The sequence below is a fragment of the Amblyraja radiata genome, chromosome 6, assembly GCF_010909765.2.
Source record: "Amblyraja radiata isolate CabotCenter1 chromosome 6, sAmbRad1.1.pri, whole genome shotgun sequence".
In the NCBI taxonomy this organism is placed as follows: Eukaryota; Metazoa; Chordata; class Chondrichthyes; order Rajiformes; family Rajidae; genus Amblyraja; species Amblyraja radiata.
Window position 1 is genome coordinate 86,029,632 of NC_045961.1, and position 27,478 is coordinate 86,057,109.

General features: G+C 46.3%; 1 protein-coding gene across 2 annotated transcripts in view; it reads left to right on the forward strand.

Annotated features, from left to right (window-relative positions):
• itgbl1 (integrin subunit beta like 1) overlaps positions 1-27,478 on the forward strand; it is a 150,340-nt gene that overhangs the window by 73,889 nt on the left and 48,973 nt on the right. For both annotated transcript variants that reach the window (XM_033023103.1, XM_033023104.1), the window contains exons 4-7: positions 7,554-7,676; positions 12,052-12,192; positions 15,158-15,298; positions 15,797-15,943. In XM_033023103.1, coding sequence (XP_032878994.1) covers positions 7,554-7,676; positions 12,052-12,192; positions 15,158-15,298; positions 15,797-15,943 — 552 coding nt within the window. The remainder of the gene's footprint in view (positions 1-7,553; positions 7,677-12,051; positions 12,193-15,157; positions 15,299-15,796; positions 15,944-27,478) is intronic.

Below are 27,478 nucleotides of genomic sequence, written 5' to 3' on the forward strand. Positions count from 1 at the left end.
GAAGCTCTCAATCATTTCCACTTCTACACCATAGATGTTGATTGGGGGCATGTACTCCCTCCCCCACGCTTCCTGAAGTTGATAACTAGCTCCTTCATCTTGTTGACATTATAGGGGGAGTTTGGTGTCCTGACACCATGTTAGTAAGTTCTCTATCTCCTTCCTTTGCTCCTCATCATTGTTCGTGACCAGGCCCACTGCAAAGGCGTCATCCGCAGTGGTGTCAGTGGGGACTGAAACGCTGATGTGAAATTGGAAAATATTGCAGAGGAATTTCACCCTGGACAGAGAAGTACATTCAAATTCAGATTCAGATTCACATTTATTGTCACATGCACCAATTAAGGTACAGTGATATTTGAGTTACCAGGCAACCATACAATTAGAAGAACACAACACAATTAAAAGAACGATAGGACTTAACGTAAACATCCACCACACTGTGATGGAAGGCAATAAAGTTCAGTCAGTCTTCCTTCTTTTGTTCACCTGTGTATGGGGCCTTGACCTTCCGCAATCGCCGGTACGGACAGCCCGATGTAACAGACCTGTCGTCGGGACGATCGAAGCTCCGACTTTGGGACAGAGTGGAACGCTCACTCCGCGGCTTGGAGTGCCTGAATCAGCCACTTTCTTACCAGAGACCACGGCTTCTCGATGTTATAGGCCGCAGGCAGGCTAGCGGTCGGAGCTCTTCTCCGGCGATCCCCGGCAAGGGATCCCTGGTTCCGGGATGGTAAAGCCCATTCCACGCCTACAGCAAGAAGATCAGCATACCGTGGCTTCACGATGTTAAAGTCAGAGCCATTCTTCTGGCTCCGCGATGGAAGACCGCGCCACGCCTGCTGCTGAAGTTCTGGGCCGTCTCCGGGAAAAGCCGCACTAATCCAAGTTGTTAGGCCGCGGGGGAAATGCAACTAGGAGAAAGTCGCACCTCCGCCGATATAAGTGACTGGAAACGGTTTCCCCCTATTCCCCCACCCAGATAAAAACATGCCAAGAAACATTAACACATACATTTAGATATACTAAAAAAACAAAAAAAGTTGAAATGACTTACGCAGCACCACCCGATTGTCCTCTACATTGTACTCTCCCTCTAAAATACAGTTCTGTTGATGTCAGTTAGAAAATAAGTTTCAGAAACAGAATAACTGGCTCTTAGACGGGATTGAGATTTTTTGCAGTATTTCCATTCGGATGACAGATCCACACTTTGACACCAAGAATTGAGCCAGGAATTGCAAAATTATACTTTCAATCATGAATATTTAATGTGCCTTCTAATGAAAGAACTAACACGTCTGCATGCAGCCAAGGTCAAACAGGTCATGGGCTCTAATTGGTGCATGTTCTTTGATTAACCTTCTTGTGCAGCAAAGTTGTGACCATGGGTTTAATCTGATGAAATGTCACCAAAGAACCAACAGGTGCATCCAAATGTTGGACGTTGTTTTAACTCTTTACTGGTTGTGGCCACAACTGACAAGCTCAGCATTTTTTGTCCGTCCTCAATTGCCTTGAGAAGCTGGCAGTGAGTTGTCTCCTTGAACTGCAGCTGTCCGTGTGGTGAAGGTGCTACCACAGTGTTGTTGGGAGGGAGTTCCAAGATTTAGACCCAGTGATGGTGGAAGGCCAGTGGTATATTTCCCAGTTGTGCTTGTGAGACTTGAAGGGTTGCAGGTGGTAGTGATTCCATACACATTGCAACAAACAACATAGACACATTGCAGCAGACAGTATATGGACAGTGAGCTCCCAGAAATGCTGACATGTTGCTGATCTTAATCCGTTTCAGTGATCATTGTTGAAGGTTCAATTATGGCACCAGGTCATATAGAGAACTTCCAAATTCTCCTTTAAAACAGTTGCCTGGGATTGACATACCCACCGGAGCCAGTCAGCCTCTCAACACCATGCCATTGTTTATGCTTCCTACCCCCTCTTCTGCAATTTCTTGCGGCCTTGGATGGAGCTGTTTGCAAACCATACATCACGGCATGGTTTTGGAACAGCTTCCCAATTGCAGAGAATTGTGGTCATGGCCTAGACCATCACACAAACCAACATCCCTTCCACTGACTACAACTACGCTTGACGCTGCCTTGCCAAGGCCACCAGCGTAATCAAATACCAGAGTCACCCCAGTCACTCACTCGTCTCCCCTCTCCCATCTGGCAAGAGGTGAAGGTTTGAAAATGCATATCTCCAGATTCAGGGGCAGTTTATTCACAGCTTTTATCAGGAAACTGAACCATCTTCTAACCAGCTAGAGCGTGGTCCCGACCTCCCATCTATCTCATTGGAAACCTTTGATCTATCTTCAATCGGACTTTATCTTGCACTAAATCTTGTGCCCTTTATCCGAAATCTGTACACTGTGGACGGCTTGATTGTAATCATGCATAGTCTTCTTTGACTGGATAGCACGCAACAAAAGCTTTTCAATGTACCTCGGTACATGTGACCCTATGTTACGACTCCCGAATGCAAGTACTTCAGAGCCGCGTAACACAAGTCAAAAACCAGGTTCAGGTTCAAAAACAGTTTTAATTATTCATTGGAACACAAAACCCAAACCTGATTTAAACAACCCAGTCAGGGATATGGATAAACCTACAACCAATTTAACAATGCTCCAGCCAGCCACGCAATGGGCCGTCGAACCGGAGATTCCAAAACCTGCCCAAAGAGATACAACCCTGAAACCAAAATACAGGAAAACTCTAAGGTCAGCCCTTATCCGTCCCAATTAAATATCTGTTAACAAGGAATGGTGAAAATACACAAAGTTCTATGCCATGTGGTCAGGCTTCCTCGGCCCACACCAGCAGTCTGCTCATCAATCAGGGTCGACGAAGAAGAGAGAGAATCCTGGGAAGCTCTGGTATTTATACTTCAGATGAGTCACCTGTCACCTGACGCAGCTTGGCCAATCGGGTACAGGAGCCTTTAACCCCTCGATTCCAGACTCACAGCCACGAGGCCTGTACTTGGGATAGAAACAGAGAAAGGTAAGTACATAGCATTCACCAGGAGGGGGAAGCGCCTAACACCCCCACCCAAAGATACTGAATAAGTTTCTGAAAATGAACTAAAAAACACCACCAAATTTCAGCAACTATTCAGTAGCACAGACATCACTGGCGCGACAATGCATCATCCAATACATTATCCTTGCCACGGATATGCCAGTCAAATGAGACAACCGCAAGGGAAGCGTCTCCAAAGCCTCAGAGTTACTCAGCTTTCCCTGCGTTACTGCCACAGACAACCGTGCCTCCCCCACATCACCACCCGTGTCAGGTGGCAGCACCACTGCAGCCAAAACAGGCTTAGAAGGACATAGCTCCGACCCATCAACCTCCACAGGCTCCTGCTCATGGTACTGTTTCATCATGTTGACATGACAGAGCTGAGTCTTACGCCTCCGATCAGGGGTACCAATAACGTAATCCCTCTCACCAACCTTCTTAATAACCTGATAGGGACCGCTATACCGAGCCTGCAGACTGGAACCAGGAATAGGCAACAACACCAGGACCTTGTCACCTGGAGAAAAATTCCTACTAGAAGCCTTCCTGTCGAACCAGTCCTTCATCCTAGACTGAGCAGAGGCAAGATTACCCATTGCCAGTTCGCATGCCCTCCTCAGTCTAGAGCGAAAAGTACAGACGTGGTCTAAAATACTACGTTTTGTATCCTCCTGCAACCATTTCTCCTTCAGGACCCTCAACGGACCACGTACAGTATGCGCGAACACCAGGTCAGCAGGACTGAACCCTAAAGACTCCTGCACGACCTCACGCACCGCAAACATAACTAGATGAACTCCCTCATCCCAGTCTTTTTCAAACTCCAGGCAGTAAGTCCTCAACATAGATTTCAAAGTCTGGTGAAACCTCTCGAGAGCTCCCTGGCTCTCAGGATGATACGCACTGGAGTAACAATGCTTACTATCTAACAACTTCATTACCTGACCAAAAACCTTCGACATGAAGTTGGTACCTTGGTCACTCTGCACAACCTTGGGCAAACCGAACAACGAAAAAAACTTAGTGAGAGACTTAACAATTGCAGGGGCAGTAATTCTACGCAAAGGGACCACCTCCGGAAAGCGGGTAGCCGCACACATAATTGTTAATAAAAACTTGTTGCCCACCCTTGTCCGAGGTAGGGGGCCCACACAATCAACTAGAATCCGCTCAAACGGCTCACCGACCACAGGGATTGGATATAAAGGCGCAGGAACAATCGATTGGTTCGGCTTTCCTGCCACCTGGCAAATGTGACAACACCTGCAGTGCTGTTTCACGTCCTTTTTCAACCCTGGCCAAAAAAAATTCCGTAAGATACGGTCATACGTCTTATTGACCCCCAAATGTCCACCCAAAGGACCATCATGAGCCAAACAGAGTATCTCGTCCCTATACCGACGAGGCATCACAATCTGATCAACCACGCTCCAATCATCATGCCCAGACATATCCAAGGGAGACCACTTTCGCATCAGTAAGCCATCCCTTAGAAACTACCCCTTTGCTGTGGAATCCATATCCCCCTCAGGCACTGCGCAGTCGAACAGATCAGATAAACCTGGATCACTCTTTTGCTCCTCAACCAGCCGGTCACGTGACAGTGACACCGGCACATTTCCAGACACTATCCCATCTTGAGATGGAGAAACACCCTTCACAACACAGGATCTATCATCCTGATCCCCAAAAATGCTCTCACTCAGGTCCACCACATCCTCAAACTTCGCCTGGCTCTTAGCCATAGCCCTCGTGACAGCACAAGCTGCGAAGACCTTTGGATGCTGCATAGCCAATCTATCAGGACTCTGCACCATCGGAACAGCCGTCACCTCAGGAGTGAGTAAAACTCTACCTCCTGCCAAGTCATTCCCCAAAATCACAGAAACTCCCCCAAAGGGAAAACACGGCCGTAACCCAACAGTTACCCGGCCTGAAACCAACTCGGACTCGAGACGCACGGTATGCAAAGGCACTACCATGTCATCCATCCCGAATCCTACCACTGGGACACTTGACCCAACCGATGATTCCCCAGAAAACGGCAGTACACCATCCAATATAAAGGACTGAGTAGCACCAGTATCACGCAAGATGGATACTGGAACTCTATCACCCCCATCCTCTAGAGAAACAAAACCATTCATGATGAACTACACTCATGAATAATTCCTACACTCATCAGACTCAGGCACCTCAGGTACGACAGGTGCCTTCTGTGCACCCACCAAAGCCACAGGCTTTGCATTTTTCTGCTTCAGAACGGGACACGACTTTAACATGTGCCCTCTCCTTCTACAATAGTAGCACACAGGACCTTCATTAGTCCTCACATTTCCGTCAACCTTATCAGCTCGGACCTCCCCCTGTATCAACGTGCTGCCACTTGCAGGCACAGAAACAGCTTTGACACTGCCACCGGCGACACCACCACGATCAACCGGCCGTGCACCAAAACTATAGGATCGCCCAACAAAATCAGATTTATGAGTCAATACATACTCATCTGCCAACACCGCAGCCTTAGACACCTCATTCACCTTCTGCTCATTAAGGTAAGTAGTAACCCCCTCAGGGAGACAGTTCTTAAAGTCTTCCATAATCATCAAGGCCCGCAGTAGCTCAAAATCCTTCACTCCTTGAGAAGCGCACCACCTGTCAAAAAGTGCCTCCTTCTCCCTAGCAAACTCCACATAAGTCTGACTATCAAACTTCCTAAAGCGTCGGAACTTCTGCCGGTACGCCTCTGGAACTAATTCATAAGCCCTTAATACTGTAGACTTCACACACTCATAGTCCAGACTGCTTTCAACAGATAAAGACGAGTACACCTCCCGTGCTTTACCCACAAGGACACACTGCAATAGCAAGGTCCACACGTCCCTAGGCCACTGCAAGGACAAAGCCACCCGTTCAAACACTGTGAAATACTTGTCCACATCCTCCTCACGAAACGGGGGAACCAGGCGGATGTTCTTGCTCATATCAAACTCCCGCTCCCTAGAAGAAACCCGGGAATTATCTATTTCTTTTTCCCGCAGCTGAAATTCAGCCCTTTTGGTTTCCTCCTCAAGCTCAAGCCGTTTCATTTCAAGAACATGCATGAGCTCTTTCTCTTTTAACAAAGAGGCAATTCTCTGTGACTCAAGCTCCATCTCCTTCAGTTTAATGATGGCCTCCATGTTCTGAACTGGCTGAACAGAAGGTGGGGGACTGTCTGCACCACCAGGCAAAACCCCAGCCTCCACCAACGCAGCCCACAACTCCGATTTAATGGAGTGTTTCTTTGAATGCTTGTCAATAGTCACGGCATAGTTCTCAGCCAGCAAAATCAAATGCTCCTTCGTACATCTATCAAACAACTCCCGACTAGGAGCCTCAACAAATTCTTTCACCTTAAATTCCATTTCTAATGTAGCACCAAACCACCAGCTAAAACTTGGGCACTAATGCTACCACAAACAGGGAAGAAAAAATTCCCTCACAACACACAGACTTCCTCAGTCCAGAAGCCTACCAAAAAAAACCCCCTAAAACGTCTAGGGTCCTCAAAACTTAGGACGAGCCCCCATTTTGTTACGACTCCCGAATGCAAGTACTTCAGAGCCGCGTAACACAAGTCAAAAACCAGGTTCAGGTTCAAAAACAGTTTTAATCATTCATTGGAACACAAAACCCAAACCTGATTTAAACAACCCAGTCAGGGATATGGATAAACCGACAAACAATTTAACAATGCTCCAGCCAGCCACGCAATGGGCCGTCGAACCGGAGATTCCAAAACCTGCCCAAAGAGATACAACCCTGAAACCAAAATACACGAAAACTCTAAGGTCAGCCCTTATCCGTCCCAATTCAATATCTGTTAACAAGGAATGGTGAAAATACACAAAGTTCTATGCCATGTGGTCAGGCTTCCTCGGCCCACACCAGCAGTCTGCTCATCAATCAGGGTCGACGAAGAAGAGAGAGAATCCTGGGAAGCTCTGGTATTTATACTTCAGATGAGTCACCCGTCACCTGACGCAGCTTGGCCAATCGGGTACAGGAGCCTTTAACCCCTCGATTCCAGACTCACAGCCACGAGGCCTGTACTTGGGATAGAAACAGAGAAAGGTAAGTACATAGCATTCACCAGGAGGGGGAAGCGCCTAACACCCTAATAAACCATCTCCTTCATTACCATCTCCCTCTATCTTTCTCTCTCTCTCTCATTTTTTTAAATCCAGCTTCCCTAGAAAATTCCAAAGAATTTTCCAAGCCTCAAAGAGGTTTGTCCAATTATTTTGGGTCTGAGTTGGAGTCAGTGACAATGCTATGAATCATTTTTACAACTCAGAGAGGATTCTGAGAGGGGCAGGCCAAGGGGGAGTGCACCACTGCCCACCATTCATTGGGCAGTGGTGTTCAGAAATGCTGATATGTTTTATGATCAAACAAATTGCATTTGATTTAACAAGCTATTTTGTCAGAGACAGTGGGATTCATGGAAATAATTATGCGGTTGATGTTTTATAGGCACCTGTCACTGTGGAACCTGTATCTGCAGTAATTCTGGAGCTGACAAGTTTGTTTATGGAAAGTTTTGTGAGTGTAATGACGAAGAATGCATTGACGATGAAACTGACGAGATTTGTGGAGGTAGGCAACTGTGCCCTTTCATTTTACTGTTCACAATATATTTACCAAAAGCAAAGCTGGAACTTCAGAGATGGTATTGAATAAAACTTTCATGTTCAAGACCAAGAGCTCTAATCCTATCATGATAATTGCAAAATTTAAATTTAAGTATTTAAATAAACCAGGAATTAAAAATTAAAAAAAGCCAACCTTGGTTGCAATGACCATTAAACCTCTTATTTTTGTAAAAACCCATTTTGTTCACCAATGTCTGCCATAGAGTTATACAGTGTGGAAAAAGGCCCTTCGGCCCAACTTGCCCGCACCAACCAACATGCCCCATCCACACTAGTCCCACCTGTCCGCGTTTGGCCTATATCCCTCCAGATGTATCTTGTCCATGTACCTGTCTAATTGATTCTTAAACATTGCAATAGTGCCTGCCTATCCTACCTCCTCCGGCAGCTCGTTCCATACAACCACCCCCTCCCCCACAACACCCCCCCCCCCCATCCCCCTCCTGCACAACCCCCCCTCCCCCACAACCCTGCCCCAACAACCCTGCCCCCACATCCCCCCATAACAACCGCCCCCACCCCACAACCGTCCATCGGGGAGGAGGAGAGGGGAAAGATCCTGGGGAGGTGAGAAGGGAGGATGGGGGGGATTGAGGGAGAGGAAGGGGTAAGGAGGAACAGGGGGAAAGTGGGGGAGGTGAGGAGAGTGGGGGAGGAGGGTGAATAGAGGGAGAGGAGGGGGGAGTGGGGGAGGTCAGGAGGGATAGTTGGGGTATAGCGGGAAGTGAGGAGTGGGGGATAGAGGGATAGGAGAGTAGGGAGGGGTGACGAGTTATGTAGGGAGGGAGGGAGGGAGGGAGGGAGTGACTGAGGATAGGGGAAAAGAGAGGGAGGGAGAGGTGAGGGAGGGATTGGGGAGGGGAGGGGGAGAGGGGAAAGAAGAGGAAGGGAGAAGAGGAGGGTGAGAGAGTTCTGGGGATGAGGGGAAAGGAGCCGTGCCTGCGCAGTTGGGGGCTATGCGTGAGTGGTGCAATATTCCGTTGGGGGGACGGGTTGCATTGGGGGAACGGGTGAGTGGTGGAATATTTCATTGGGGAACGGGTTGCGTTGGGGGACCAGGCCTCCCATGTGACAGGGACCCAACGGGTCCCACTTAGTCTAGTTTCCTATTAAATCCTTCTCCCCTCACCTCAAACCTATGTCCTCCTGTTCTCGATCCCCTACTCTGGGCAAAATGTCACCTGTCCATTCCCTCCATAGGTACTGCCTGAACCACTGAAGTTGCCCAACACCCTATGTTTTGTTCAAGGTTCCAGCATCTGCATTTCATTTTTCTCACCAATATGCCATCGTTGCCTAGTTTGGTTGATATGTGATTTCACACCCAACAATATACTTTATCTGCCTCCTCAGTTCAGGGACAATAAATGTCATTGCCATTGGCATCCGCAACACGTTGAATAACAAAAGGTTGCATAAAATGTGAAGAAGTTTAATTATTCAAAATAAGCTTAATTAGGTTATTTTGGTCAATGTGTGTGTTTTGTATGTGTGTTCCTCTACACAATGCAACTTAAATCCTGACAATACGAGTTTGCCTGCATTTCCTTCTGACCTTTCAATGATTGACAACATGTTTGTGTCATTTTGAAACATTGCGTGGTTTTGATTAGATTCTTGCCAGTGTTTGTGAAAATCCTGCCCTTTTCAACATTTCACTTGATGCTCAGGTGTGAATGTACATTGAATACTGAGGAATTAGAGGCTAAATTATTTTCAGATATAGAGTTATAATCATACAACCAGAGAACACCCCATGGTCCATGCAATTGAGAATAGAGCACAGAACGCTACAGCACAGAAGCAGCCCTTCCAGCCTACAATATCTGTGTTGAGCATGACTCCAAATTAAACTCATCTACCCTGCCTCTATATGATCCATTTCCCCCCATTATCTGCATATTCATGTGCTTATCTGAATGCCTCTTGAATTCCACTATCATATTTGCTTCCACCATCACCACCACCTGGCAGCACATTCCAGACCGATCACTCTCTGAGTAAATATTTTTCTCTATCTATCTATCTATCTATCTATCTATCTATCTATCTATCTATCTATCTATCTATCTATCTATCTATCTATCTATCTATCTATCTATCTATCTATCTATCTATCTATCTATCTATCTATCTATCTATCTATCTATCTATCTATCTACTTTTAAAACTGTGTGTGTGTGTGTCTTTATTTGTTTGTGGTTGTCAGATTTGTATACTTTTAAAACTCTGTGTGTGTGAGTCTTTCTTTGTTTGTGTCTTTATTTGTTTGTGGGTGTCAGATTTGACCTTTGATTCCTTGATCCGCCAAAACCACACGCAAAAACTCCAAGATTTTTCCCATTTCGCTAGACATTTCACTTTTACATTCGCAAATCCAATCCTCATTAAATTTCGGCGTTTTAATCTACACATTTTTAATAAAATCCTTCCCCCCCCCCCCCCACTCACTCATTTTGTCGCCTCCTGCTGGCTAGCCACCATAACGACTGCTGCCGCCCGGCTCTCCTACAAATACGCTGACATATTTCTCATTTCGCTGGTGATTTTCGCTGCTGCCGCCCGGCTCTCCTCCACTCCCCCCCCCCGACCTGGCTCTCTCACGCTGGCTCAAGCCAAAGATCGGCTTTTCGCTGTGCTCGGAAAAGCAGCGGGGGAACAGCCGATCTTTGGCTTGAGCCAGCGTGACAGAGCCGGCGCGTTAACGGCCTGTCGGCCCGCAGGCGCATTGAGGGCATACACAGCGTCTCGACGGGCGTACGCAGCGTCTAGACGGCGTACGCAGCGTCTTGACAGCGTACGCCTGGCCCGCAGGCTCACTCGCCATCACGCCCGCCCGCCCACTCCATCCTCCCCCCCCCCCTCCCCGTACTCGGGGTCTGAAACACTTTCGGGGACCAGACCCAACGGGTCTGCACTTGGTCTAGTCTCATTTAAACTTTCCTCTTCTCAACTTAAACATCTAATATTTGATGTATCAATGCCAGGAAAAAAGGTTCTGAATGTCTGCCTTAACTATAGCTCTCATTATTGTGTCAACTACTGTCAGGCCCCCCTCAACCTCCAGAGAAAACAATCCAAGCTTGTCCAACCTCTCCTCATAGCTAATACCCTCTGAACCAGGCAACATCCTCGTAAACCTCTTCTGTACCTTAGAACATAGAACAAAGAACTGTACAGCACAGGTACAAGCACTTTGGCCCACAATGTTTTTGCTGAACATGGTGCCTAGCTGAACTGATCTCATGTGCCAGCAATTGATCCATATCCCTCCATTCCCTGCAAATCCATGTGCCTATCTAAAAGCTTCTTAAACGGCACTATCGTATCTGCCTCCACCACCGGCCATCACCGCCGGCAATATATTCCAGGCCCCCACCACCCCCGTGTAAAAAACTTGCCCCACACACCTCCATTATATATTTCCCCTCTCTCACATTATAGCAATGTCCTCTAGTGTTGAACATTTTCACCCTGGGGACAAAAGGATCTGACTATCTATCCTCTCTATGCCTTTCATAATTTAACATATTTTTAATCAAGTCTCTCCTCCACCTCCGAGTTTCCAGAGAAAACAGTTCAAGTCCATCCTCTCCTTGTAGCTGAAACCCTTTAATCCAGGCAGCATTCTGGTAAACCTCGTTTGCACCCTCTCCAAGGCTTCCACATCTCTCCTGTAATGGGGCAAACAGAACTGCATGGAATACTCCAAATGTGGCCTAACCAAAGTCCTATAGAGCTGCACCTTCTCCAATGCCTTCCCAATCCTTCCTGTAACGGAGTGACCAGAACAGCGCACAATACTCCAAATACTGCCTAAGCAAAGTTTAAAAAAACTGCACTAGACGTCACAAAGTGCAATTCCTCACATATGTCCGGGTTGAATTCCATCTGCCTTTTCTCTGCCTTAATCTGTATATGATCAATATCCTGCTGTTATTTTAATATTCATCTAAACTTGTTAATTTTGGCAAAAGGTACATAACCAGCCCTAACTCTACCTCAGTTTGGAGCAAGATTAACCATTCATTTCACACAACTTGGACATGTGTTGGGGAGCCTTAGACTGAATATGTATTCTCTTTTTAATCTTTTTATACTCTGGTGTGGTAACGTGAGTGTATGTAGGACATTTGATGACATCAGTTACCCTGGTTAAGATTAGTTGATATACTTATGGATGTCATTTTATTTGGGTACCCCTTGCAAAGAGAAATTGCCAAAAATGACTCAATAATTCATTAAGATAAAATGAAATGCTGAAATGTTCTGAAGTTGTGATTTCTTTGCTTTTACCCAAATATTTCTTGTGGTTTAAGGCCATGGAGCGTGTTACTGTGGTAACTGCTACTGCATGCCGGGTTGGCATGGCGATAAATGCGAATATGAGTGTGACATCAGCCCATGGGAGAGCAAGAGGAGATGCACGTCACCAGGTGGCCAGAAGTGCAGCAGCCGAGGTCTGTCTTTCAAAACAATTCAAGTGCAAAAAATGCATGTGGTGAATATTGGAAAATATTGCCAATTATGTCACCAGCCCTGCAATGATTAGTGTGCTGGGAATGATGTAAACACCACCTAATGCAGCTAAGCCCTGCCATTTTGTTATACTGTAGCACCTAAAGACTCGTTACTGCTGAATTGGAAGACATTGACAGGCTAAATTGGAGGCATAAAGCTGTTATTTACTGATTTGTTTCTGTTTTTCTGTAAAAAAGAGGGGTGGAAAGCAAAGGATTTCAAACATAGGAAGAGAGAGAGAGAGTGTGAGAGTGGAGCAAGAGAATGGTGGAAAGAGAGTGAACGGACAAAGAGAGGGGCAGAAGAAGAGGGAAGCAGAGAGAGGAACAAGAAGAAGAAAGAGAGAGGGAGAGGTAAAGCACGAGTGTGAGAGGGAGAGAAAGAGAGAGAGAGAGAGAGAGAGAGAGAGAGAGAGAGAAGAGAACGAGAGAGAGAGAGATGAGAGATAGAAACAGAGAATAGAAGAGAGAGAATAGAAGAGATGAGAGAGAGAGAGAGTTGAGATCCTAGCTCTCTACATAACTCTGACTCGAGAATCTCTCTCTTCTAGTCTTCGATCTTAGAGACCCTATGAGTCCCTCGCGTAGGGTTGAGAGTATTGTACAATGATTTCACTGTTGTATTATAATGACACACTTAGAAACATAGAAACATAGAAAATAGGTGCAGGAGTAGGCCATTCGACCCTTCGAGCCTGCACCGCCATTCAATATGATCATGGCTGATCATCCAACTCAGTATCCTGTACCTGCCTTCTCTCCATACCCCCTGATCCCTTTAGCCACAAGGGCCATATCTAACTCCCTCTTAAATATAGCCAATGAACTGGCCTCAACTACCTTCTGCGGCAGAGAATTCCAGAGATTCACCACTCTCTGTGTGAAAAAAGTTTTCCTCATCTCGGTCCTAAAAGATTTCCCCCTTATCCTTAAACTGTGACCCCTTGTTCTGGACTTCCCCAACATCGGGAACGATCTTCCTGCATCTAGCCTGTCCAACCCCTTAAGAATTTTGTAAGTTTCTATAAGATCCCCCCTCAATCTTCTAAATTCTAGCGAGTACAAACCGAGTCTATCCAGTCTTTCTTCATATGAAAGTCCTGACATCCCAGGAATCAGTCTGGTGAACCTTCTCTGTACTCCCTCTATGGCAAGAATGTATTTCCTCATATTAGGAGACCAAAACTGTAAGCAATACTCCAGGTGTGGTCTCACCAAGACCCTGTACAACTGATATAGTGTAATTTTTTTTTTGTTCATGACTTGATCTGTTGTATCATTTGTTGTGTCGAATAAAGTCTTGGAATTTAAAAAAAGAAAAAAAAGAAAAAAAAGAGACAGAGGGTGAGGCAGGGGAGAGAGGCAGAGGGCCAGGGAAAGGCACGCAGAGGAAAAGGAAGAGGGAGAGGCAGAGAGAGGGGAGTGAGATAGCCGGGAGCCTGGTGACAGTTTGACAGGGAGGTGGGGGAGAGGTACAAAGAGACAGGAAGAGGCAGGAAATCAATGAGATGGATACAAGAGAACTAGAGGGAGAGAAGGAGATTGAAAAAGAGGAGGAAGACAAAGTGAGGGAGGACAAAAGTAAAAGGCAGATTGAGAAAAAGAGGGAACGAGAAATGGGTGAAGAGAAAGGGACGGAGATTCATATCAGTATTCCCTTGACTTCCCCAATAGTTAGATTCTGAGCTAAATTTTATAAAGAAAACCATTCACATCACTGAAACCCAGGATTTATAAATACATAGAAGTAAGGGGCGGATTGATAGGATTCGCTAGAAACTGGGCAGAGTTATAATGATTCCCTTACAAGACCTGGGAGATGATAGTCTTGATGCCCATCTTTCCTCGATAAAAACTAATCAGGGGCATTGTGTGTGCTGAGTAGGTCTAATTTCATTCAGATGCACTGAATGCACATAGGAGGTCTTTGTAACTCTCCTTCATGCTCGAGAGTAGTCCCTGCGTACTCGAGGCCTCAGCTAGGTAGCGGCGTATTTTTCAACATGCTGAAAAATGCCCGCAAGTAAAAATAGGTCGCCATGGAAAAAATAGATCTTTTTTTACTCTTAGGTTTAGTCAAGGTAGGTCCTTGTAGGTCGGCATGTTATTCGTAGGTAATCGAAGGCAATTGAAGGTAATCGAGGGTAGTCGAAGGTAAAGCTCGTTGACAAAAAAAAAGGTAAGTAAACCGACCGGTAATGTTAAATGCCCGCTAAATTTATTAAAATTGTCTGGCTTCTTAAAAGTGTCTCCACTCCTTCTCCCCCCTTCTCTCCCCTTCTCTCCACTTCTCACCCCTTCTCTCCCCCTCTCTCCCCCTCTCTCCCCCTCTCTCCCCCTCTCTCCCCTTCTCTCCCCCCTCTCCACGCTCTCTAAAGGACTTACCGAAACTGAGGCAGCCACCTTTTACCTTCCTGTTCATCGCAGGTGTGAATTTCAGTCAGCGCACCCTCCGCTTTCCCTGGCCCCCGCCTTTGCGATGGATTTGTGTGTGTGTGTGTGTGTGTGTGTGTATGTACAGATGGTCGATCCGGCTCGCGGTTTCATCGCAGACGTTCGATCCAGCTCGAGATTTTTCAGGCGAGTGCCCTCGAGCTTGAAGGCCGACGACAGTCGCTGAAAAGTTGCGTTAGTGGGACAGGCCCTATAGGTGGGAACTCAGGGTTACAGAAGTAAGGGTCACCCCAAAATTGATTTGTTCAAGGATGAGATGGTTTGCTAATAGTTTATGTTCATGAACAATGAATGCCTCCTTAGCAAGAGGCTGTGATAGCAGGGTGAGAAAGGATATTTTCTCTTTGTGACTACATAATAATTATAATCCAGATCCATTGAACGTGGATTACATGTTGTGACCGTGCTGGAATACAGTACAAACGCCCTCCTGCTTTGTCTTTTTTCTTAGGGAACTGTATCTGTGGTGAATGTGTGTGTTACGACCTAGATCCCAGTGGGGAGTATGGTGACATTCATGGGGAGACATGCGAATGTGATGAGAGAGACTGCCACGCAGTTTACGACAGGTACTCCGATGGCTTCTGTTCAGGTAAGGAACCGCTGACACCTGCAAATTCCTGAGAACCTTCCATTACGTAGGACATAGAAACAGGCCATTTGTTGTTATTGCAGCCGTCTCAATCATTTTCTCTGACAGTTTGTTATATCTATGTACCATCCTCTGAGTGAAAAGTTGCCCCTCAGGTTCCTGTTAAATCTTTCTCATCTCACCTTAAGTCTGTGCCCTTAAGTTCTTGATTGCCCAAGCCTGGAAAGTGCCCAAGACTGATTTTGCCTATTTTCCTACACTCCAATAAAGCCCTAGCCTATAACTCAGTCCCTCGAGTCCCAGCATCATCCTTGTAAATCTTTGCTGCGCTCTTCCCAGCTTAATGGCATCTTTCCAATAGCTGGGTGAGCAGAACTGAACCCAATACTCTGAGTGCAGGCTTAATGTCGTGTTGTACAACTATCAGTTATCCAGTGGTGTGGAAAGTAAGTATCGCTATTATGCATCACCCTCTAATGTCTCCACTTTACTCTGAAGGTCACGGACAATGCAACTGTGGAAAGTGTGACTGCAGGGAAGGCTGGACAGGTAGAACATGCGAGCACCCTGTCTCCTGCCCCATTTCACCTGAGCAAAGTTCACGGAAATGCCAAGGAAACTCTAAGTTGTCCTGTTCAGGCACAGGTAGGTGCCTACTCTTTAAAATTTTGCATTTCTGCCTTAACATGAACAAAATCAATCAGATGCGCTGGTGCTCATCTGGAAATCCCCCCCATTACATCTCGTCTATGCCCCATCACCAGGGCAGGAGACAGGACATTCAGTTTGCAGATACTGATGGATTGTGACAGGTCGTGGGAGCATTCAGCTCCTGTGGGCAAAGGTGTTACGTGGCCAGGTATTGGCCTCCCAGTAAAATGACCTTCAAGTGTCAGCCAACACTGAAGAAAATAAAATTGTGTTTCTTGAGCATCTTTCACAGCCTCACTCTGTGAACAAAAAGCTTCACAGATGGTGAAATGCTCCTGATGTGATCACTGTGGTAATGTTGGAAATGCAGCAATCAGTGTTGGTAGAGAAAGCTTCCATCTGCAAATAGCAATGACCAAATTGTCTTTTTATTTGTTGATATTGATCCTGAATGCCAAGGAAAACTCTTTCGCAAAACAGTCCCATGGATCTTCTAGAGAAGGAAGGAAAAGGAACTTGAGAAGGAAGTGCAATCTCTGACACTGTGGTGTACCCTCAGTACCTCATTGACTCAGTGGTCAATGAGGTAACATAGCAAAAGCAGCCGCTAGTTTGCACATAGTAATGCCCCTGTCCCACTTAGGAAACCTGAACGGAAACCTCTGGAGACTTTGCGCCCCACCCAAGGTTTTCGTGCGGTTCCCGGAGGTTGCAGGTGGTTGCCGGAGGTTGCAGGTAGTGGAAGCAGGTAGGGAGACTGACAAAAACCTCCGGGAACCTCCGGGAACCGCACGGAAACCTTGGGTGGGGCGCAAAGTCTCCAGAGGTTTCCGTTCAGGTTTCCTAAGTGGGACAGGGGCATTAGATCTCATCACCAGCAACTGGTAATGTTATCATAATAAAGTGGTAGCAGTGCCCAAAGCACGAGCGTTTGTAACCCAGGGATGGTTTGTGGAATCACTGCTCTGATTTATATAGCATCTGTCTCACTACATATTTAACATACACCCGTTACCCTGTTTCCACTGACAAATGCTGGCACTCAGCTCAGCAATTCCTCAACTTAAATGTACTCTTCCTTGCTCTCATGAGGGTAGTTCCCTTCTCTCACCCCTGCCTGCGCCACTGAGACATAGCCAGTATAAAGAGGCGAGAGGCAGGGGGAGAGACAAAAGGGGATAGTTGGTGATAGGTGGAAACGGGTGGGTGGGGGGATGTTGGGCAGACTGAGCCAGTTGGGTGAGGGAGGGATATTGATACCGAGGTTGGTAAATAATAGGTGGCACCTGGTAAGGAGAAAAAAAATAGATAGATGGAACAAGTGGCAAGGGCAGACTAAAGATCAGAGGGGCGTAGGTGACAGCTGAAACCAGATAAGGGAGAGCTGATGTTCAAATGGAACTTGATGATGGTAGTTAACAAGTCTTAATAATGACAGAGAGTGGTGAGTCTCTGGAACTCTCTGCCACAGAAGGTAGTTGAGGCCAGTTCATTGGCTATATTTAAGAGGGAGTTAGATGTGGCCCTTGTGGCTAAAGGGATCAGGGGGTATGGAGAGAAGGGCAGGTACAGGATACTGAGTTGGATGATCAGCCATGATCATATTGAATGGCGGTGCAGGCTCGAAGGGCCAAATGGCCTACTCCTGCACCTATTTTCTATGTTTCTATGGAAAGAACTGCAGATGCTGGTTTAAATTGAAGATAGACACAAAATGCTGGAGTAACTCAACGGGACAGGCAGCATCTCTGGAGAAGAGGAATGGGTGACGTTTTGGGTCGAGACCCTTCTTAATCTTAATAATGACCGGTTCTTTATCAATCAGTGTTAATGTAATGGTCTCGTAATGTCCTTTGAGATTCTCATTCTGTGATAAACATCAATGAAATTGCCTCCCTGTAAATTATTCTGAGGGCCTGTAACATTGCTTTGCTTCAGTGTTGAGGAGGGAATAACGTTGACTCCCGAAGCAGGATGAAGGCGTGGTTGGTTTTAACACCTCAGTTGTTGCCCAAGTCAGCGTTGCCGGAAATCATGCAGCGTTGAGAAGCCGGAGACGCAGTGCATAGCTCAGAAACCACCGAGGAGGGTAGAGGGCAACTGTCATGAGAACCAGCTCAGCTTTAAATCACTTCAGTGTTGAGAATGTGTAGCCGGTGGAAATGAAGAAAGCAAACAGCCCGTAATCCGGAGCGGGAGAGAATGTGGAGGAGACCGTTCCAGGTGATGTTATCGGGAACACAGACATTAAATGAGATTGGAAATTAATCCTGATCCACTTGCCACTTGCTTGCGTATGTGTATGCATTCTAGTTTTCTGCAATGATTTTCAATCGGTGCACAATACACAACTGATGCCCCCAGGGAAATCGTTAATGTAGCGGTCACGACTCGAGATGGGACCAGGGGGTTGGAATACTGCAGCACTCTGACCATTGTCAGCAAGACTGAGCCGTCAGTAATCCTTAAAGTGTGTTTGTCTTCCTTTTTCTCTATTTCAATGTATCACCTTCCGGCCTCTGTCTCTAAACTCCTGCCTCCCTACCTTCCTCTGGATCCATCTGGCCATCATCCCGCACCTCATCTAGTTTCTTCCATCACAGACAAGCCCCTGTATCTTCCTTCTCTTCCACCTCTTTATATGGGCTATCTCTCAGTTCTGATGCAAGTTCTCAACTCAACTCAATGACCATACCGCAGTGTGACCAGGGAACACGGGGTGAAGTGAACGCAGACGGACCCGAGGGGGAGAAATTGTTTTGCAGTAACGTTTATGATCTGGAACATGAAAGACCATTGAAACATTCTCAAACCAATTGGAGAAATACTTGAAAGAGATAAATGCTTGAAGGGGACTTGGAAACTCCACAAGCATTATGGATTCGAATAGTCTGATCTGATCCGAAGAATGGTCTCCACTCGAAACATCACCTCTTCCTTTTCAGAAGCAGCCTGACCCGCCGAGTTACTCCAGGTTTTTGTGTCTATCTTTGAAGAGTCTCTTGTTATGTTGCAATGCTTTCTGATTCCTTCCTTGCTAAGCATTGGATAAAGCATTGAAAAATTAGCCCCAATGTTGCAACAAACAGCTTGCCCGACTCATTATTCCCGGGTGAATTCTCATCCACCAGTGCCAAAACAAATATGTGGAAAACCAAATATTTGCTGACTTTATTTGCTAAATTGTTTGGCTCGCTGCTCAGAAAGAAGCTTCTCATTATGTTTGGAAATGTCTCTGTGAAGTGGAAGTCTTGACAAGTGAGCAATTATCGATCCAAGTATCTCAGAGAGAGAGAGAGGGACAGATGCAGGTGAACACAGAGCTGATTAGTAATGGAAATTACAATCTCAAGATTGGAAGATGCGTCATACTTCAAGTACCTGACTGCGCTGCACCTGCAGAATCGCATGGCTAAAGACTCAATTGCAGCCAAGCATGGCGCAGGCTTTGTGTCAGCTGCTCAAGTACCTGATGTGCCTCAAGCTCATCGATGACTGTACTTTCAGCTGCATGGACACCAAGCATTGGTATTCTCTTCCTAAATCTCACACCTTCCTCCTCTTTTTTTTAACATGCATTTCTTGACTGGCGCCAATGTACAAGAGGAGAGGGAAGTTAAATGATAACGCCAAAATCAACATGCCTTCAATCTGAGACATCGAGTTGCAGTTTGAGGCCTGTTATTGTTGACTTGTTCACTGAAGCATACTGGAGGACAGATATTACACTGAAAGCAGAGATCATCCTCCCACAGTCCATTTGTTTAAACAAAAGCAAGAAGCATTCCGTGAATGTTGGTGACTGTGGGGTTGGATATTGGGCGATAGGTGTGGGGGTTGGAACAGAGTGGGTGGTGGGTGCAGGGAGCATAAGGATGCAGAATGAAGGCATTTGCCTTGCTGTGCGGAAAGACATTGCAGATGAACAGAGGTTCAAGAGGGACTTGAAAGAGGAGAGAGAGGAGTGAAGTAGAGAGAATCAGTAGCCATTACCAGAACTCAGGGACTAGGCAACTGAAGGCGCAGCTGCCAATGATGGAGCAATTACACTTGGAAAGGGCAGGAAGTCTGAATTGGAAGAGTGGAGATGGATCTTTTAAGTCTACAGAGAGGAGGCAAAGTATCATGTCTTGCCTAAAAGAGGGCATCTTCAAATGTGCAGCACTCTCTCACTCCGCCAGGTTAGGCTTTCTGCCTGGATGGGTCGAAGTTCATGAATACAGATGGCTGCTGAAGTTTCTAATATTGAGAACTGCGCTAACTTGCTCTTTACAATATCTGATGCTTCACTAATTTGCTTAATGATGTATTTCTAAATTGGACGCAAAGCCAAGATTTGTCAGTGACTACTGATGAATGACAATAATGAATTTGTCTGTGTGTGTTGGAGTGTGTGTGTGTGTGAAAAAGCATATGTATGCATGCATGAATGCATGCAAGTCAAGGGCACATTGAATGGGAGTGTATGTGTGTCTATGCACATGCATGTGAATTCTACCTTTAAGTGTGTATGCCTGTGTGCGTATACCAGTGTGGACATACATACACATGCATGGCATTGTTGTTGGTGGAACATGGATGTAGGCAGGATCGATGGTCAGTGTGTGGAGGCTTTGGTTAAAAGTAGAGATATTATTAATGCCTGAAGTCTGGGGATATGGGGTTACCTTGATCGAATCATCCATCTGTATAGTGTGTACACAAACAGCATAACAGGGATAACCTGGCATTTCATTCTGACTGGGCCTGGACGATTAAATCAAGAGCTGGCTACATAATATCCATGAGCCTATCTAAAAGCCTATTAAACGCCACTATCGTATCTACCTCCTGACAATGCGTTCCAGGTCCCCTATTGCCCCATACCCACCACCAGTGTAAAAGATTTGCCCCGCACATCTTCGTTATATGTTCCCCCTCTCACCCTAAGGCTATGCCCTCCAGTGTTGGACATTTCTACCCTGGGTGAAAGGTTCTGACTGTCTATCCTATCTATGCCTCTCATAATACTTCTGTTAAGTCTCCCCTCAACCTCTGACATTCGGGACAAAACAATCCAAGTCTATCCAACCTCTCCCTGTAGCTGAAACCCTCTAATCCATGCAGCATTCTAGTTACATCATGACATCCAGATTTGTCTAGTCAATGCCCCTTGCAATGAAGGCAAGTGTACCATATGTGAAATAAAAAGATGAGAAGTTTTGGATAATGAAGCTGGTTGCAGAGAAGGAGGGATGGGACCACAGAGGGTTTGAGAAATGTAACCTTGTGGATATGTGGGTGCGGGAGCTATTGTATTTATCAGTGGGCCCAGGGCTGATACCGGAATGGCATTTATTAATCAAAACTGACCCATCAATTCTCCAGAGATGCTGGGCGTTTTGTGCCAAGGCACAGGAAGGTGTATCAGCTACGCCTGCCCGTATTCAGAGCCAATCTCCCCATCTGTACCCAGAGAACACCTTAACATAGAAACATAGAAACATAGAAATTAGGTGCAGGAGTAGGCCATTCGGCCCTTCGAGCCTGCACCGCCATTCAATATGATCATGGCTGATCATCCAACTCAGTATCCCATACCTGCCTTCTCTCCATACCCTCTGATCCCTTTAGCCACAAGGGCCACATCTAACTCCCTCTTAAATATAGCCAATGAACTGGCCTCAACTACCCTCTGTGGCAGAGAGTTCCAGAGATTCACCACTCTCTGTGTGAAAAAAGTTTTTCTCATCTCGGTTTTAAAGGATTTCCCCCTTATCCTTAAGCTGTGACCCCTTGTTCTGGACTTCCCCAACATCGGGAACAATCTTCCTGCATCTAGCCTGTCCAACCCCTTAAGAATTTTGTAAGTTTCTATAAGATCCCCTCTCAATCTCCTAAATTCTAGAGAGTATAAACCAAGTCTATCCAGTCTTTCTTCATAAGACAGTCCTGACATCCCAGGAATCAGTCTGGTGAACCTTCTCTGCACTCCCTCTATGGCAATAATGTCCTTCCTCAGATTTGGAGACCAAAACTGTACGCAATACTCTAGGTGTGGTCTCAACAAGACCCTGTACAACTGCAGTAGAACCTCCCTGCTCCTATACTCAAATCCTTTTGCTATGAAAGCTAACATACCATTCGCTTTCTTCACTGCCTGCTGCACCTGCATGCCTACTTTCAATCCAGAGTCCCCCTAGTCCTCACCTTTCACCCCACCAGTCGGCAAATACAACAAATAATCCTCCGCCATTTCCGCCACCTCCAACGTGACCCCACCACTCGCCACATCTTCCCATCTCCCCCTATTTCTGCCTTCCGCAAAGACCGCTCCCTCCGCAACTCCCTTGTCAATTCTTCCCTTCCCTCCCGTACCACCCCCTCCCCTGGCACTTTCCGTTGCAACCGCAAGAAATGCAACACCTGTCCCTTCACCTCCCCCCTCGACTCCATTCAAGGACCCAAGCAGTCGTTCCAGGTGCGAAAGAGGTTCACCTGTATCTCCTCCAACCTCATCTACTGCATCCGCTGCTCTAGATGTCAGCTGATTTACATCGGGGAGACTAAGCGGAGGTTGGCGATCGTTTCGCCGAACACCTCCGCTCAGTCCGCAAGAACCTACCTGAACTCCCGGTGGCTCAGCACTTTAACTCCCCCTCCCATTCCCAATCCGACCTCTCTGTCCTGGGTCTCCTCCATTGCCAGAGTGAGCAACACCGGAAATTGGAGGAACAGCACCTCATATTGGTTGCTTGCGTCCGGATGGCATGAACGTTGAATTCTCCCAGTTTTGCTAGCCCTTGCTGTCTCCTCCCCTTCCTTAACCCTCGAGCTGGCTCCTCCCATCCCCCTGCCCTCGGGCTCCTCATCCTCCCTTTTTCCTTCCTTCTCCCCCCCACCCCCCATCAGTCTGAAGAAGGGTTGCGGCCCGAAACGTCGCCTATTTCCTTCGCTCCATAGATGCTGCTGCACCCGCTGAGTTTCTCCAGCATTTTTGTGTACCTGCCTACTTTCAATGACTGGTGTACCATGACACCCAGGTCTCGCTGCATCTCCCCTTTTCCTAATCGGCCACCATTTAGATAATAGTCTGCTTTCCTGTTTTTGCCACCAAAATGGATAACCTCACATTTATCCACATTATACTGCATCTGCCAAACATTTGCCCACTCACCCAGCCTATCCAAGTCACCTTGCAGTCTCCTAGCATCCTCCTCACAGCTAACACTGCCCCCCAGCTTAGTGTCATCCGCAAACCTGGAGATATTGCCTTCAATTCCCTCATCCAGATCATTAATATATATTGTAAATAGCTGGGGTCCCAGCACTGAGCCTTGCGGTACCCCACTAGTCACTGCCCGCCATTGTGAAAAGGACCCGTTTACTCCTACTCTTTGCATCCTGTTTGCCAGCCAGTTCTCTATCCACATCAATACTGAACCCCCAATGCCGTGTGCTTTAAGTTTGTATACTAATCTCTTATGTGGGACCTTGTCGAAAGCCTTCTGGAAGTCCAGATACACCACATCCACTGGTTCTCCCCTATCCACGCTACTAGTTACATCCTCGAAAAATTCTATAAGATTCGTCAGACATGATTTACCTTTTGTAAATCCATGCTGACTTTGTCCAATGATTTCACCACTTTCCAAATGTGCTGCTATCCCATCTTTAATAACTGACTCTAGCAGCTTCCCCACTACCGATGTTAGACTAATTGGTCTGTAATTCCCCGTTTGCTACCCGCCAATCCTCAGGAACTACTCCAGAATCTAAAGAGTTTTGAAAGATTATTACTAATGCATCCATTATTTCTGGAGCTACTTCCTTAAGTACTCTGGGATGCAGCCTATCTGGCCCTGGGGATTTATCGGCCTTTAATCCATTCAATTTACCCAACACCACTTCCCGGCTAACCTGGATTTCACTCAATTCCTCCAACTCCTTTGACCCGCGGTCCCCTGCTATTTCCGGCAGATTATTTATGTCTTCCTTAGTGAAGACGGAACCAAAGTAGTTATTCAATTGGTCCGCCATATCCTTGTTCCCCATGATCAACTCACCTGTTTCTGACTGCAAGGGACCTACATTTGTTTTAACTAATCTCTTTCTTTTCACATATCTATAAAACCTTTTGCAGTCAGTTTTTATGTTCCCTGCCAGTTTTCTTTCATAATCTATTTTTCCTTTCCTAATTAAGCCCTTTGTCCTCCTCTGCTGGTCTCTGAATTTCTCCCAGTCCTCCGGTATGCTGCTTTTTCTGGCTAATTTGTACGCATCATCCTTCGCTTTGATACTATCCCTGATTTCCCTTGTTATCCACGGATGCACTACCTTCCCTGATTTATTCTTTTGCCAAACTGGGATGAACAATTTTTGTAGTTCATCTATGCAGTCTTTAAATGTCTTCCATTGCATATCCACCGTCAACCCTTTTAGAATTAATTGCCAGTCAATCTTGGCCAATTCACGTCTCATACCCTCAAAGTTACCTTTCTTTAAGTTCAGAACCATTGTTTCTGAATTAACAATGTCACTCTCCATCCTAATGAAGAACTCAACCATATTATGGTCACTCTTGCCCAAGGGGGCACGTACAACAAGACTGCTAACTAACCCTTCCTCATTACTCAATACCCAGTCTAAAATAGCCTGCTCTCTCGTTGGTTCCTCTACATGTTGATTTAGATAACTATCCCGCATACATTCCAAGAAATCCTCTTCCTCAGCACCCCTGCCAATTTGATTCACCCAATCTATATGTAGATTGAAGTCACCCATTATAACTGTTTTGCCTTTGTCGCACGCATTTCTAATTTCCTGTTTGATACCATCTCCAACTTCACTACTACTGTTAGGTGGCCTGTACACAACACCCACCAGCGTTTTCTGCCCCTTAGTGTTTCGCAGCTCTACCCATACCGATTCCACATCCTCCAAACTAGTGTCCTTCCTTTCCATTGCGTTAATCTCCTCTCTAACCAGCAACGCTACCCCACCTCCTTTTCCTTTCTCTCTATCCCTCCTGAATATTGAATATCCCTGGATGTTCAGCTCCCAGCCTTGGTCACCCTGGAGCCATGTCTCCGTGACCCCAACTATATCATAATCATTAATGGCTATCTGCACGTTCAACTCATCCACCTTATTACGAATACTCCTTGCATTGAGACACAAATCCTTCAGGCTTGTTTTTACAACGCTCTTACCCCTTATACAATTATGTTGAAAAGTGGCCCTTTTTGATTTTTGCCCTGGTTTTGTCTGCCTGCCACTTTTACTTTTCACCTTGCTACCTATTGCTTCTACCCTCATTTTACCCTTAAGATAAAATATATTCTTTACACAGAACATACAAGACAGCAACAGGCCATTCAGCCCCTCTGCTTGTTCCTACTCCACACCAGCTTCCTCCCACCCCTCTCCAACTCCCCCAACACCATATACCCTCTATGTCTATCCCTCCAGCTTCCTCTTAAATTCAATCCTGCTCTTCAAGTCCACCTCTCCCTGTGAGCGTCAGCTCCGCAGGAAGGTGAACAGGTCTGAACATCAGGAAGTGCTGTTCTACTGCGAGAGGGAGAGAACGACAGAAGGAGATGGTAAAAGGAGGGGAAAAAGTACATAAAATGCTGGAGGTACTCAGTACGTCAGGTTGAATTCCTGGAGAACATGGATAGGTGACATTTCTGGTCCAGACCCTTCATCAGACTGGTTTCTCCAGCACTTTTGGGATTGTAACCTGCTGAGTTACTCGAGTGCTTTGTGTCTTTTTTTGTAAACCAGCATCTGCAGTTCCTTGTTTCTACATGGTGAATGGGGGAGAGGAAGAGGGTAGGATGAGTGCGATAGAAACATAGAAATGTATAAAATTTGCAGCATTCAGCCCTTCAGATCTGCTCCGCCAAGCAATACCACTTAAAGTCCCTGATCTCGCCTTCCCCCCACATCTCTCAATCTCTTTGGCACAAGAACCCTGAACATGGAACTGTAGAGCACAGGCCCTTCGGCCATGATGTCTGTGCTGTCTATGATACCAAATTAAACTCATGCCATCTGCTTAGAAATACCCCCCCCCCCCCCCCCCCCCCCCCCCCCATCCCGCCCCCCCCCCCCCCCCCCCCCCAGCCCCCATCTCCTGTATATTTACGTGATTGTCTAAATTCCTCTCTAATGTTGTCATTGTATCTACTTCTCCCATCTCACTAGCAGCGCATTCTAGGCACCTACTATTCTCTATCTAAAAATCTTGCTGAGTAAATCTCCTGGAAACGTTGCCCTTTTAACTTCAAGCTATGCCCTCTAGTATTTGACATTTGACCCCATGAAAAGATTCATAGACCTTATCTATACATCTTATACATTTTATGTATTTTTTATCATATTGCCCCTCAACCTCCGACACTTCAGAGAAAGTGATCCAAATCTTTGTTTAGTTTTAATTTAGAGTTTAGAGATACAGAATGAAAGGAGGCCCTTCGGCCCACTGAGCCCATACCGACCAGTAATCCCCGCACATTAACACTATCCTGCACACTAGGGACAATTTTACATTTTATACCAAACCAATTAAACTACAAACCTGTACGTCTTTGGAGTACAGGAGGAAACCAACGATCTCGGAGAAAACCCTCACAGGTCACAGGGAGGATGTACAAACTCCGTACATACACCACCCATGGTCAGGATCGAACCCGGTTCTCTGGCTCTGTATGGCAGCAAGCCTACCGTGTCACCCATCTGTCCAACCTCTCCTTATATCTAATACCCACATATCCAGCTAACATTCTGGTGAACCACTTCTGTACCCTCTCCGAAGCCTTTACATTCTCCCTGTAATATGGCAATCAGAGCTGCACACAATGGTCCAGTTGGGGTGCAACCAACGGTTTATACAGCTGCAACCTGACATGATCTCTCGACTTTTACATTCAACACCTTGAGCAATGAAGGCAAGTATATCACATGCCTTCTTTACCACCCTATCTACTTGTGTGGCCACTTCCCGGGACCTATGCAGTTGTACCCAAGATCTCTCTGTACATTAATGTTCCTAAAGCCCCCCGCCATTTATTGTATACTAGACAAAGCGCAGAGGCATTGGGTTTGAAATGAGGCCCTCCCCCTGACATCACTGGAAGGTGGTGTTTTAAAACGTGGGGGGGAGGGGGTGGGGGCGGGGGGTGTGAATAACCAGGGGGGAGGAGGGGGTGGGGGGTGTGAATAACCGGGGGGGGGGGAGGGGTATTAGGGTGGTGTGGGGGTGTGTTACTCGGCAGCTTGAGAGCCTATTGTGATTGTTGCACTGTGAGTGGGATTGTGACATCATCAGTGGAAAGTCCTGGAAAAATAATGTGTGAGAAACGTTTTTTGACTGTTTTTAAACTTGAATCGTCAATAACGTGCGAAATATAGGATGAAATCTTAAGTGAACCTGATTACTGCGTGGAGGGGGAAAAATGTGCCAGAATATGTAAAAATTTAAACGATAGGGCGTAGCGTTTTGATGAAGGTACAAAAACATATGGAAACAGGCACACGCACACA